Source organism: Trichomycterus rosablanca, chromosome 8 (genome assembly GCF_030014385.1).
Source record: "Trichomycterus rosablanca isolate fTriRos1 chromosome 8, fTriRos1.hap1, whole genome shotgun sequence".
NCBI classification, from domain to species: domain Eukaryota; kingdom Metazoa; phylum Chordata; class Actinopteri; order Siluriformes; family Trichomycteridae; genus Trichomycterus; species Trichomycterus rosablanca.
The window spans coordinates 17,617,699-17,633,168 of NC_085995.1; the positions used below are offsets into that span (position 1 = coordinate 17,617,699).

General features: G+C 36.0%; 1 protein-coding gene across 4 annotated transcripts in view; it reads left to right on the forward strand.

Annotated features, from left to right (window-relative positions):
* Positions 1 to 15,470, forward strand: part of diaph2 (diaphanous-related formin 2) — a 496,954-nt gene that overhangs the window by 223,379 nt on the left and 258,105 nt on the right. For all 4 annotated transcript variants that reach the window (XM_063000538.1, XM_063000542.1, XM_063000539.1 and 1 more), the window contains one exon: positions 6,754 to 6,852. In XM_063000538.1, the coding sequence (XP_062856608.1) occupies positions 6,754 to 6,852 (99 nt within the window). The remainder of the gene's footprint in view (positions 1 to 6,753; positions 6,853 to 15,470) is intronic.

The following is a 15,470-nucleotide window of genomic DNA, read 5'->3' on the forward strand; positions in this document are numbered from 1 at the left end:
AAGCTTTCTCAGAAAAGTTGAGGTTGTTATAGGTGCAAAGTGATTGTGAAAACTTAATAAACAATAATTAAATAAAATAGAAACTGACATATTTGCTTTAATGTGCTCAGCAAAAACATATAGTAATGCTCTAGAATCTTGCTATGTGTAAGTGCTGGCTAAGGAATCTTAAGCTTATTAAATGCAACCACACACGAATTTTAGTTTAAATGGTCTTAGTTCCTCTGAGAGTTTCACTTGATTACCTACATTGCAGAGTGCAGATTAATTATTAACAATAGGTTAAAAACAGGTTACAATAATGTCATCAGTTTTATTGGAATGCTTTTCTTTAAAACTGTGAATGAAGAGGTTTTTTTTTTTGATGAGTTTTTCAACCATATATTATGTTATTATGTTAAACATGTTATATATGTAACGGGACAGATTTAAAACTAAACACATTTTCTTACTGTAAAGTGGGTGAGGATTTGTTTGTCCTTCTGGCTTTTATCCAAGTCAAACTGTTATGCCTGGATTTTGTCCTCTACTCAAATATTGAAACAAGTAGAGACACAGGGTTTTAGGTGAAGTTAGGATCCTCACAAACACACTGACCTAGCTGCTTTATGTGTTGTACAAATTTACTACTCATAAAACTTTTAACCACTTTATACTCTTTACCAAATACACTATGTATTAGGGTAGGGCAAACTACAAAATTGACTGGGGTCTTACTATGTGGTTTTTTAAACCTTGACTCAGAGACCCATTAAATCTCACTGCCAAAACGGTGTCAAAATACTGCAGTTATCAACACCTATCTGCTTCGGGTGGCATGGTGGCTCAATGGGTAGCTCTTTGCTGTACACGCCTCTTCCGACACGTGCACAGCCCTCCTCTTCTCGCCCATGCATTCTGCATTCTTCCGCCAATCAGGGTCCTTGCAGTGTATAAAGACCCACCCACCCACACATAGTCCAGCCCCTACCTTGCAGATACGGTGGCCAATTAGTATCTGCTACAGGCACTGCCAATTGTGCCCGCTAGGTGGCGCCCAGCTGACCGGTGGCAACACCGAGTTTTGAAACGAGGAGTTCAGAAACTTGGTGCTGGTGTGCTAGCGGAATATTCTGCTGCGCCACCTGGGCGCATAAGAAATACTTATTTTAAGTTATTTTAATCAACATTTGTTTAGCTGACCCACCACAAGAATAGTTTTTCAAATGTTAATTCAGTGCTCAAGAAGCACTTTTTTTTATAGAAATTGTGTTCTTTTGGATTGAAATAAAATTTGCACGATTCATATTGTTAGCCTTCAATAAGAAGGTCGCCAGGGTGAAGGTTGCGAGACTGGGGAACAGAGAAATGATTTCAGGTCTCTAACTCAAAGAAAAAAAGATTTTTTTAGATAAGGGGCAGGTGCATGAGATTTATGATTGGCAGTGGAGTGGTGAGCACGGTTTATATCTGGAGAGTAAATTGGGTTCAGAGAGACCTCTGTTTAGCCCTAAAATGTCAGTGCCATAAAATGTTCACAGCTGGAATTCTCTGTTTTAATAGTGTTTTTAGAACCCAAGTGTTTCTGGAGGTCTCACATTATTGTAGCTAGGACAGATCTATATTTTGTGTTGTACTTTACAGAAAGCTGCTTCAGAGCTGCAGACATAGACTGCCAATCAATAAACCCACTTATCTTAGATTTGTGTCCAGACTCAGGTCCCTGGCCACGTGCTTTCTACATGACAGTATGCACTATAAATTCATTAATTCAACAGCTTTTCAGGCAGTTCCTTAGTCTGCCTATCAGCCGGTCAGTTTGTTAGTAAATCTGTCAATTATTCTGTTCATTTGCATATAAAGATTTAATCAGATTTAACCACCTTATATTATTTAACATATTCAGCTGATTTATTTTTCTGTTTTCTTATTTGTTAACTTTTTAAAATTTAATTTTGTTTATTTAACCAATCTAATTAACATATTTTACCACTCCAGGCTTTTTAAAACTTTATGGCACCCTGCTTTTAATCATTTATCTGGTTTTATCTCACTAATGATGGTATCTGATTTAATCACACCAGTGTTGATAATTAACAAAATAGATTAATTTTATGCTACGGTTTCTGTTTGTTTAATATAGATAATGGTTGGACACAGCAAATTGAACAGAAAAAAATAGTGATGACAAAGTTTGTAAGTAGAGAACCTGTCTAACTCTGGAGTTTATTTAACTTATTAACATTTACATTAGATTGGTGCTGATGTTTAAAAAATAGTTATTTACTTTTATAGGACATTTACTTTCTCTACAGCAAAAATAATTCTTCTTCCAACACAAGCTTTTATTTGTCTGTTGTCACTCTGAGCCATATTCAGTGTCCAGAAGTGAACATGTGGTAGTATTTAGATTGCTAATACTCTGGGCTATTTTGTCTGTCTTTGGGGAGATATCACATGGAACTGTCCCAGCAGGAGCGTGAATCTGCTCCCACAGCCTGTATGCTCAGTTGTGGAGTATTTTGGAAATTAGATGCTCCCATGGGCTGCACTTTCTCCAAAAATCACAGCTAAGGCTTGTATGGATGCCAAGTAAAATTACACAATTATCCCCATTCTTAGTTCTTTTATTACATTTCATCTAATCCTGAAAGCTATTTTAAAAACTCAGACACATTTTTATGTTGGCAATAAGAGTCAGGCATTATCTTTATTTTATAAAGATTAAAACACCCCATTTGTATCCATTATCAGATGCGTTTCTACTTTGTTTGCAATATAATATTGTATCCATTATCAGATGTGTTTCTACTTTGTTTGCAATATAATCATTTTTAAAAGCATATCAGTGTAAAGATACAGGGTGAGTCAAATTATGTTAACACTTAAATGGCAGAAACCATTTATTTACAAAACATACTTCATATGTGTAAGATGATTTACAGGACAGTCTCAACCTGTTCGCCATCATGTTCAACACACAAAAACCAGCGCGCAACAGAACCATTTAAAGCCCGGACACACACTTCGTGGGGAATAGATCCATTAGTGTTAACATAATTTTGACTCACCTGGTATTTTATTGATACTACAGAATCCTGGCAGATAAGTGTGTCTAGTTGTTTCAAAGAATCAACCTGACTTTTTCATATCCGACCTGACTATTTTTCAACCTTGTCAAAAAGCTTTATTACTACTTTAATTCCAAAACAAGTTGATACAATAGTAAAATGTCAGTAAAAAAAGCAGAAAGCCATCATTTGCAAATGAGTTGCTCATTTTACTAAATAATTAAAAACTAATAATATTGCTTGTAAATAATGACAAAGCATTTTCATGTTGCTTATTTTTACCCCATCATGTCACTTATTTACCTGTTGATATGTGCATTTTTGCTTATTCCACAAACTCACTGGTCTCACCTTTCCTCTGTCAAACTTTTGGACATTTCTTACAGACATCAAAATAGAAATTAGCTTATTTTTACCAAAAAAGATCAGATAAAACATAAAATGTTTCTTTATGCTGTTTTCTAATTAAAAAAAAACTTGTAAAAGACAGGAAATTGCTGTGCTGTCTTTCAAACCCAACAGAAATTGCTTTGTAAAATTGTTAATGATCTTGATTCTGACTGTTGGTTACAACCAAATAGAAAAGCTTTAAAAAAAGTGCATCAGCTTTTGTGTTTTCTAACTACCGTGAATAACTTTTATGTTTTGTTTAATGATGTTTAATAGAATTCATGTTCAAGTTTCAGTATGTAATTACTGCAGGATTAAACAGAATTTTAGAAAAAAATGAATTAAATTTAAATGTAGGTACATTTTCTCCAGTTTTACTAATGATAAACTTTTTATTGGCAACCTAAAATAAAATGTTCTAATACCCTGTCATATATCTTAGATGGCATTGCCAATGCCCAAAATAAAGCTTTCCATGTGTGTTGTAATTGAATAAGCAAACATGCATGAGATAGCAGACAACACCCCTCTGGTTTTCTTTGCCAGCTCTCACAGCAGGAATGAAATGAGCATGGGGACAGTATAGGGATGTGCCTCGCCTGTTTCACATTAATCAAGCCCTGCCTTTTTCCTGTGAGGTTGCCTCATGGACTCAAAGACAGTTTAGGAGCCGAAAATGTGTTGAAAACATCATGCTGGGAGTCTGGGCTTTCTAGTTGGGCCATCCAGCTGGCGGAAGGGTGAGGCTTTACCCCTGAGGATAAGGCAGTGGCAGGATGATTTACACCTAGCTCACACTTTACAATTTTAAAGGGGACATAAAACACTAGATGTAGTTAGCATAAAAAATACAAGATGGATTCTCACTCTAAAAATCCTTACAGATGTAGGTCAGTGGAACTAGTGTACATAATAATGATAATACAATTAAACTATTTAAATTACATTAATACATGTAGCACCATCTTGTCCTATCGTGTGACATCATGAGATCAGCCCACTACTACTACTACTAAATACATTTTAACACAGCACACAAAACTTGTATTTAATTTTTTACTACCTTTTTTACATTTATTATTATTATTATTATTATTTTTAGCAAGGCATGGCAAAGCAATTATAAATGTATTTTTGACATACATTTTTTAATTTTAGTGGACTGCATACATCACTGTAATCTAAACCTAAAGCAACACGTATAGTCAACAGACTAATAAATGTAAAAAATATATAAAAAAATGTAAAAAATATAAACATCTACAAGCTATGAAAGTTTGCAGAGCACCAAGGGCACACAGCCACACAACACTGCATACAAATGTATTTGGTTTTCCGTGTGCATGCAGCATCATAGCATCTGTTTGCATTTTTACATCTCTTTATCTAGCAGCCACTCATCTTGTCACTTAAATCATCATTACTGGACTGATGAAATTTTCTCCACTATCCTGTATGCTTCCCTATTTCAATCTGCACTCATGCTCCACAAAATATGATGATGAAGACAGTATGTTACTCACACAGAAGAACTAATGTGCACAAAATATTCTTTTTACAGTAAGCAAACTGACACAGCAAAAATATCACTAGAAAGAAAGTATATTTAAAACAGTAAAACTAAAGAAATTGTATGACTGCAAATGCATGCTGTCCAGTTTAGTGGACACATGGTTATTCAAAAGTTACTCCTTATGTGAAATCAATATAAAAAATAAATAAAAGGGTGGCTCTGGGGCTCAGTGGGTAGCACTGTCGTCTTACAGCAAGAAGGTCCTGGGTTTGATTACCAGGTGGAGCGGTCTGGTTCTTTTCTGTGTGGAGTTTGCATGTTCTTCGTGTCTGTGTGGGTTTCCTCTGGGAGTTCCAGTTTTCTCCCACAGTCCAAAGATATGCAAGTGAGGTGAATTGGAGATACAAAATTTTCCATTAACCGAATGTTATTCCTTCGATGTTACATTATGTTGTAATGTTTTATTTTTTAACCTGCAAGGATCTTTTAGAGTAGATAGATTGGCGAGATATTTCTTCCATGTGAAACTTGTTTGGCTATTTGTTGGCCATTTTGCTTGAGAGGAATTCTATTTGCAGTTACTGCAGTTACAACTACTGACCACTGGGTAGAAGCATATAGTGTGATGCTGTAGTGTCCACTGAAGGGGTTGATATGCATTTAAAGCATGGAAACCTGTGCTTGTAAAAAAAAAAAAAAGCTGTCCATTGTATGCGCCAAAGCTGATTGGTTGTTCTGCCAAAAGTAGCAATTACATATTGCATGTCTTCTTGGATATGCATCCACAAGCTTTGCACACCTCGATTTGGGCAGTTATCACATTCTTTATGTCAGATTCTTTTAAGCTTATTTGAATTGTCACTTTCTATGAGAGTTTAATGTGTCAGGACTTTGGCCCACCCAGAGACAATCAGAGACTGTCCCCAAAGCCACTCCAGTGCTATTTTGGCTGTTAAAGCGGTACACTGTCTTGGTGAAGTTTTATTCACAGTTTACTGTCACTAAAGCAGAAACAGAATGTTTAGCCATGATCAGCTATTCACTAATGCTAATCCAAAGTGACTTTTAAAGTAATGGCTACCTTAAATTCTCCATGGAAATTGTCTACAATAAAAAGTGATACATTATTAGGATTCATCTTTAAAGAAGCATTCATCTAGATTTTATTTACCTTGTAACTGAATATTGTTATATTTTATTACATTATATTACTTTTTTTTTCTTATCCTCATGCTAGTCCTACATTCCTTCTCCTAGTCACTATATTTTAATGATTTTATTTAAGCTTCCCAGGGACTCTTGAGTCCATGATTGTGTGCAAATTCAACTTGGTGGTAGTTGGCTGGTAGGAAGATTCAGTGGTGAATTGGTTAATATAATTTTGGCACTAGGGGAATGGTTTTCTCTAAGTCAGATTAATGTAAATTGAGCCTCTCTCTTGAGTCCTACTCACACATATATGGTATTAATGCTTGTCTCAGGCTATGCTAGGCAGCCGAGCCCACTGCTTCTAGGGATTATGGCACTAGCACAATTATCTCCACAGCTCTGAGCTGCTGACAGAGTGAGTCGGGTGTTTGTCAACAGCAGCCTCTCATGACTGATCCACTGAGTGGAGCCACAGTTACACTTCTACAGACATTGCATTCTGTTTAATTGTTTGTTATTCATCATAATATATTTTTAACAACTATAAGATGATTCTATCTTCCTTCTAGACTACATGAAAGGGTATCTCATACTGTAACAAAGGCTGGTGACTATAATGAAAATTCTTTCTTTGTCTTTTTTTTCATACAGTCAAAAGGGAAGTGGTGGAAACAGATGACAGAATGCCACAATTTAAGAAAAAAGCAAAGGAGCTTCGGATCCTGGATGGCAAGACAGCCCAGAATCTGTGTACGTTTTCATTATTCAATATCATTTATGTCAGTTAGAACACTGCCAACAGCACTCAATACCACTATGTTCCTGTTTAAGCTACTTAAGTTTTCCTTTTAATGGCTATTGCCTTTAGCAAATCAATGGTACAGACATTCTTACTCTCCTCTGTAAGTGAAATAGCAACGGGAGCCCCTTAACTCACTTTAAGTAATGGTAGTTTCAGCTTTCATAGTGAGATTGTTGTGTAGAAACATAGCTGCTAAATAACGTCTTAACGTTTTTGTCAACTTAAAATCCATTAACACTTTTTAGCCTTGAAGAGCATAAGTACACTGATCAGCCATAACACCACCTCCTTGTTTTTACACTCACTCAAGGGTGGCACGGTGGCTGAGTGGGTAGCACTGTCGCCTCACAGCAAGAAGGTCCTGGGTTCAATCCCCAGGTGGGGCGGTCCAGGTCCTTTCTGTGTGGAGTTTGCATGTTCTCCCCGTGTCCGCGTGGGTTTCCTCCGGGTGCTCCGGTTTCCTCCCACAGTCCAAAGACATGCAAGTGAGGTGAATTGGAGAGACTAAATTGTCCATGACTGTGTTCAATATAACTTTGTAAACTGATGAATCTTGTGTAATGAGTAACTACCGTTCCTGTCATGAATGTAACCAAAGTGTAAAACATGACGTTAAAATCCTAATAAACAAACAAACAAACTACACTCACTGTCCATTTTATCAGCTCCACTTAAAATATAGGAGCACTTTGTAGTTCTACATTTACTGACTGTAGTCCAACTGTTTCTCTACATACCTTTTTTGCCTGCTTTCACCTTGTTCTTCAATGGTCAGGACATTCCCAGGACCACTACAGAGCAGGTATTATTTGGGTGGTGGATCTTTCTCACCACTTTAGTGACAATGACATGGTGGTGGTGTGTTAGTGTGTGTTGTGCTGGTATGAGACAGACAGGGATAAGACACAGCAGCGCTGCTGGAGTTTTTAAAATACAGTGTCCACTCACTGTCCACTCTATTAGACACTCCTACCTAGTTGGTCCACCTTGAAGATGTAAAGTCAGAGATGGTGACCATGTCAGTGTCACTTCAGTGCTGAGAATGATCCACCACCCAAATAATACCTACTCTGTGCTGGTCCTGGGAGAGTCCTGACCATTAAATAACAGCATGAAAGGGGGCTAACAAAGTTTGTAGAAAAATAGATGGACTACAGTCAGTAATTGTAGAACTACAAAGTGCTTCTATATGGTAAGTGGAGCTGATAAAATGGACAGTGAGTGTAGAAACAAGGAGGTGGTTTTAATGTTACAGCTGATCAGTGTACATCATAGGCAATAGACACAGAAGTCGTTGTTACAATTAGACATCTCACAAAGCCTCTAATATCATTTGTAAAATAAACACATAACAGGATGCACTAGATGTGTCTGTGTGTGTATTATCCTAACACTGCGCTGTTGAGCACTTATTTTCTATAGATCAGGAGCTTAACAATCCCTGCAGGACCGATCTTCGACAGCTAAGCCTACATTTTCCCTGTGTCCAATCAGAATTTCTAGTCCCTGAGCAAAGTGTGTGTTCATGAAATCATTAGGTTTTCAAATGAAGCTATGCACTTTTGGTTCTCAATGAGCAGAGCATGTGTGCAACTTTAATTAGCCATTATATGCCTGCTTTATGGCTGGAACATACACCATATGGTAAAAAAAGTTGAACATACTATTAGGAACAAACCATACTATATGAGCATATTAATGCATATTATTATATAATTGATTCCCAATGCTGTTGTTATAGCTATCACAGTTCTGGAAAGAAAATCATAAAAGTATTAAAAAACTGAAAAAAGTTAGCATTTCTAAGGTTAGGGGCTGTAACTGACTAAGGTCTGCTCTTAATTGGTGTTCCAGTTAGAGTTCAGACCAACCAAGGCTATATAGAGGCTATTAAGTTGTTTAACATAAAACTGTATAAAACAGCTATAAATTATCAGTGCGTAATGTTGCATTAAAATTGCATTTATTGTAACTAAGCTCAACAATCCTAGATCATTATTTCTTCTCTTTAAAAAAAAAAATAAATAAAATATATTAATTGGCCATTATGGGAGCCAACTGTATCTTTGAAATATAGATGTGCGTCTTTTCTGTGCTGTGTTTGCATGTTCTCCCCTGTGTCTGTGTGGGTTTCCTCCGGGAGCTCTTTTTTTTTTCCACAGTCCAAACACATGCAAGTGAGGTGAACTGGAGATACAAAATTGTCCATGACTGTGCTTGATATTAAACGTGTAACCAGTAATTACCTGTCCTGTCATGAATTTAACCAAAGTGTGGAAAACCATGATGTTAAAATCCTAAGTAAATAAACCACCCTTGCCGTTTTTCACCGTGCATGCCTATCTTGTGCATCCGCATCTCATTGATAGTATATTGCATTTAGACACAGTTACCCTCTTAGATGCCGAGGAAGTCATGCAGGACCTCATGATGGGCTTTTCAAGCAATTGAGAAGGCAAATAGTATAATGCAAATTTCTGATGGTGCAGAATATAGTATGCAATTCAATTCTTACTTGCACATTTTTCCTTATCACACAGTCATTTTAGACATATTTTAGTAGATTTTATACATGAGAAGTGTAGAAATGAAGAAGAGCTGTCCTTAATTTTTGGGATAGGAACAAATGAAACAAATTGGCATGCGAGAGTATAAGGAACATCTTCTTTAAACTTTGACTTTCAACACAATTAAAATCAGCAAGTAGTGCTCAGCAAGCCCTTACTTTGTCAGTCAGTGGTGTTTTTTCGGCTAATCGGCTAATCTTTTTTCTGTTACAAACTCTACTGAGAATGTGCATGAGTCTAAAAAAGTATGTCTCAGACCATATACTAGTGTACTGAATAATGTCAAAGCCATTAACAGCACATTTTGGGATTTTTTAACACACTGTGTACTTTACGAGTAACTCAGTGGATAACATTGATTTCCTGTAATATGTAAGCATACAAGTCTGAGTAGTAGTATGCTTCTGGAAGGCATAGCGGGGTTTTTGATCATCACAATTGTAGATCTGGTCATCCCACACTAATTTGTGGCCAGCAGATCTGTGCCCTGTGGGTCTGTGTTGTATCTGTGTCAACAATATTTATCATACATCTCCTATGTCCAAATGATCCAAAAATCATGCAAAAATACTTTTAAAAATGTAAAGTAAATAAGTTTTTTCTATTTAATGAAAAAAGAATTTCAGATTTTAAATACCTCTGTCCGATGTTAGTAAAGATGTTTAACCTACCTTATTTAGCTACAGATCAATAGCTACAGATCATCACAATTGTAGATCTGGTCATCCCACACTTATTTGTGGCCAGCAGATCTGTGCCCTGTGGGTCTGTGTTGTATCTGTGTCAACAAATATTTATCATACATCTCCTATGTCCAAATGATCCAAAAATCATGCAAAAATAATTTTAAAAATGTAAAGTAAATAAGTTTTTTGTATTTCATGAAAAAAGAATTTCAGATTTTAAATACCTCTGTCCGATGTTAGTAAAGACGTTTAACCTACCTTATTTAGCTAAATACATAGTAAAAAAAAAGAACTTACATATATAGTGGCAAACTCTTTATTGATCTGTTTTTCTCACTTAGTTTCACATGCCAGCAATTCTAGTATTCTGTTTTGCTTTTTGATTTTAAAAGAAAATCTCAATAAATCTAAATAAAGAAATTAGTTTAAAAAAAAAATGATATTGCTGTTGCATATGCAGTATATTTAAGCAATAGAACATGAGAGGGAGTGTGTTATTTATTTCAACCAAAGTGTGGAAAACCATGATGTTAAAATCCTAAGTAAATAAACCACCCTTGCCGTTTTTCACTGTGCATGCCTATATTGTGCATCCGCATCTCATTGATAGTATATTGCATTTAGACACAATTACTGGTTACACGTTTAATATCATTTTCTTTCTTTATTTTGTAAAAACTGTTGTATAAAAGCAATAGAACACTTGAGGTCATGTGTTATCGCGAATAACATCACAGCTGTGATGTTATTCGCGATAACACATGACCTCAAGTGTTCTATTGCTTTTATACAACAGTTTTTACAAAATAAAGAAAGAAAATAAATCAAAGAAGCCCTGAATTTCATAATAAACATGCTTTAATATTGACAATACCTTCCGCCAAAAAGTAGTTCCACAACGAATAAAAAGTTTTACACTACAAAGCAGACATCCCAAGTTGCAAAAACTCATTTCACGGAGGTAAGAACAAGAAGAAGAGGGCAAGAACCTCCGAAGGGAAAAAAAGAAATAAAAAACCTCTCGCACACACCAAAGGATATGGATGATAACAGAACTTCTAGGAGCTGCTAACTGGGCTATTAAGCTAACTGTTCGCGTTACAAACACATTAATGTTCCCTACATAGTGCACTAGATTGTGTATCAGATCACAGATATATGTTCCCTACATAGTGCACTAGATAGTGAATTAGACAATTGATTTATGTTCACTACACAGTGCACTAGATTGTATATCAGATAACAGATTTAAAATGCGATCGAGGAGAAAAGTTTGTGTCGCCTGCGTGCGCGTTTGTGTGCATGAAGCTTGTCGTTAATGGCAACGCATCAGCGGAGTAATACATTTGTGGTGTGAAAAGGCCATGCTGTTATCACGAATTTCCAGCACGGTTAGAACGCTTCTCAACCAATCAGATTGTAAGGTCGGAACTAACTGTTGTATAAACTTACATATATGTTTTATATATTATGGGAAAAAATAGTAGAAAAAAATAATTGCAGAAAACATGTATGTGAACTAGAGAAAGCACTGTAAGAATAATGTTATTTCTGAGAGGATATGTGCTATTGGAACTATATTGAGGTCATACAGAAAGGAATGAAGAGTGCTGTCTATTATAAACTTTGTTAAAGTTAACAAGTGCTCTTCACAGCCTCAGGTGTCAGTTACTTAGTCCTTACATTGTTAGTCTAGTCTGTAAGTTCACTTGACATTAAGTGTGTTTTCCTGCACACAAGAAAAGGAAAGAAAAAAAATCTCGGGTTGTCTAAGTTTGTATGTATAGCTGAGTTTAGAAGTTTAGAACTGCATTAAACACATAACTTAATGCTAATATTAAACAGGAGCGTATATGCTTTTAGACTAACTATATATTTTAGTGGCATAAAGTTCAATAGCTGTTGTAATTTTTTTTCCAGATTTTGGTCAATGTTGACATGATTGCATGTATGGAATGTTGTAAATCTTAGTTCTATCACATTTCAAGATAATAAAAAAAACAAGTGTCCAAGAATACACAGAAGTAGAAGGGATAGGCTGAAAAGACACAGTGAGCAAACAAAATATGTCCAAATAGTTCATGTATTATAAAATCAAGAACTCAGTGTGTTAGAAGTGTATTATTGAGATGCATGTCATAATTTAGCAAGAAGCATGTGGGTTGTCGTATCACGCTATAGTACATATTACTTCAACAGGAACAGTAACAACACCCCTGGTGAAGTGCTAATTACTGTGGAAAATGTAATACGTGGGACACCTACTATGTTTAGCTTTTTCTTTGTACGTGTTTGTTTTTTATTCTAAGTTCATACTGAAAAATCAAGCTTAAAACTGCTAAATATAAATTGCCTCTGTCTCTCACTCACACACACACATGCACACTTGCACGTGCACAAACATGCACACAAACATCAACACCTTGCAACTTTCTTGCTGGCCCTTTTATGAACTTGTAAATCAGGCCTACATATTTGCTCTGTTGCTTTGGACTCAGTGGTCAGTTGGGGTTCTTTGCACTCAAAATAGCTTAAATACAATAAACATATTGAAGAATTAAATACACTGATGAAGTAGGGCTGGGCGATATTCACGATTAATTTGGTTAATTCGCATGAACGTTTTCACACGATGTTAGAAATGTGACAATCGCGATTGTTTACATACTTTATATTTTAATTAAAATACCAACATGTCACGAGGCAGAAACTGACCAGATGCTCGTGGAATATAAATCAGGGAAAGTTTAATATCAAAAAGGCAAAAACAGTGTACAAAATCAGGTAGAGTCCAAAACCAGAGGATAGACTAAAACAGTAAACGGAAGACAACAAGGATTATACACGGTAACGGTTAGATTCAGAAATAAGGACCGCAAACATGATCGGCAAAATGACACACAAACTAGTGGTGGCGGATCAATCCAAATATTGATGTTATCGATACGAACGTTGGTATCGGAATCGGATCGATTCTAGCGATGGGACCGATACTTTAGTTTCAGTTTTTTCTCTGCTACATTCAGTACGTTCCTCCCGTTTTATATAAAAGTAGACGTGTGTGTGTGAGTGTGTGCACACACACTTTGCTGCTCCTGCTCTGCTGTGTTTTACTGTCGTGCCGTCACGTGACTAAGCGACACTGAGAAAATACATACAGCAGTAAGTGAACGGCAGAGAGAAAAAGTAGATTGTAAAATTGTAAGTTTTAAAACATTTGTTCTTCAGTTATAATGTTGTACTGTACTTTGTTTTAAGCCAGATAAGAAGTGCAGTGAAAGTAATGAATTTAGTTTTATTATATTATTGTTTATGAACAAAAAACTTTTAATGAAAAAAAGAATTGACGTTCTTTACTATTTTCTGTACTTTATTTTACAAGAAGCCAGAGAGTGCAGTGAGAGTAGGAATTATGTTTTCTTATTATACATAATTATTTCTGAACAAAAACCCAGACTTTATTAAAGTTTATTACATTAATACAATTACTTTTTATTCGCCTACAAACTGTAGTGGGTTTTCACTGCACATGATTAACTAATGAACACAAAATCATTTATTAGTCAAAGCATACTGATGATACATTCACCTCATAAATCATGACACACTGCTGTTCCCTACATGAAAGTAAATAAACCGCTTTATAAGTAAAAAGTATCGGTATCGTATCAATATTGGCGATACTGGCCCTTTTTTTGTCCTTGGTATCGGATCGATACCAAATTTTGCAGTATCGCACACCACTAACACAAACAGAAGAGTTTAATTAATCAAACACCGCTGAACTGAATCAAAACTCCAGAGCCGATGAGCGCGATCAGGATTGGCTGACCGGGACATGTGATAGTCACGTGGCAGTCCGTGGGAGCATGGGAATTGTAGTCCATATTGTTAGAAGCAGAACTTGCTCCCTCCATCTACCCCCCAATCACAAGAGGACAAAATCAAAGCTGAGCAGAGTGGTTGCTTGATGCCCCCCCCAGTGTAGATACTGATACAGACTCACTCAGTGGTGGAAACAGCACAGTACAGGCTTGTGTTCCTTTTAAGAAATCTGTAAAGAACTTTTTGTAGTTCTTTTCCTAATGTAAGGAGGTTCTGCTGCACATTATTTAAAATAAGAGTTGTTTGTGAGCTATTCTTATAAAGGATATAGATAATTCAGATTTCTGTTTTGTTTTAATTATTGTTAATTATTGTGATATTGTTATAAAGTTTGTGTCCCTTAAAAGGATAATTATAGGTGGTGGTGTTACTATTTTTGCACTTCTGCAGTCTTTTAAATTACAATGGAAAAACAAAAAAATCGTAATCGAGAATCGGTTATAATTTTTAAAATTCTGTTTATGTCTCTTTAAAATCCCAATATACACTTCGATGCCAATAACACTTTCACACACATGCAAGCCATCCATGCTGTGGGCACTGATGCAGCCCATAAAGTGACAGATGTTTTTGCATCTTTTGCTGATCTGGACTCATCTGACTGCACACTTCTCCACTGTTTTTTTAGTCCATCTTAGATTAGCTCAGGTCACAGTTAGAATGTAGCACAATAAGTGAGGTTGTTGCTTAATCCCAAATTGCATTAAATTCACTATCTGATATCACAATACTAGCAACAACATTTGTGGTGAACTCATTAGACATATTATTGTTCAGTTGTATATGGTTTGTGAAACAGCCGAAATGGTTGACGTAGTTTATCTTTCAAGTAATTCGGCTGCTACTGTGTTCTAAAAGGAGGGTTTTCATGTCTTTTCATGTATCTTTTTAAATAATGCAAGATCCTGGTAGTTTTAGTGGGGTTAAAGATGTACAGATGTTGTCCTTTATTGCTTAGGCATTCAGAAAACACACCAAACTAGTTATTATTCTAGTTTATTTAAAAAGATTATTTTTAGTAGTTAAAATGATGACTTTAGAGTCCATTTAACAGTGCTTAAGGCATTTAAATCAAGTGTATTATTAACAAATTTGGTGCCATTCATATGGTGCTTGTTTGAATTGCAGCCATTTATTGGTTGCTTAAAATATAGACTGCATTTTCTTTTTTTGATGGTTAACAAGGGATGTTTCCCAAGACTGCCCAATGTTGGTGCTCGTGTGGTGCAGAGGTGAAACACACTAGCCCTCCAATGCAATTTTGTGCTCTTGAGTTTGAATCTCAGCGCTGCTATTGGCGGCTGGACACCTACACGGACCAGGGGAGGGCAGGCCAAAGGGATTCTTTATTGCTACTTCATTGCATCTTTTGCTGATCTTGACTCATCTGACTGCACTCTTCTCCACTGTATTTTAGTCTATCTTAGA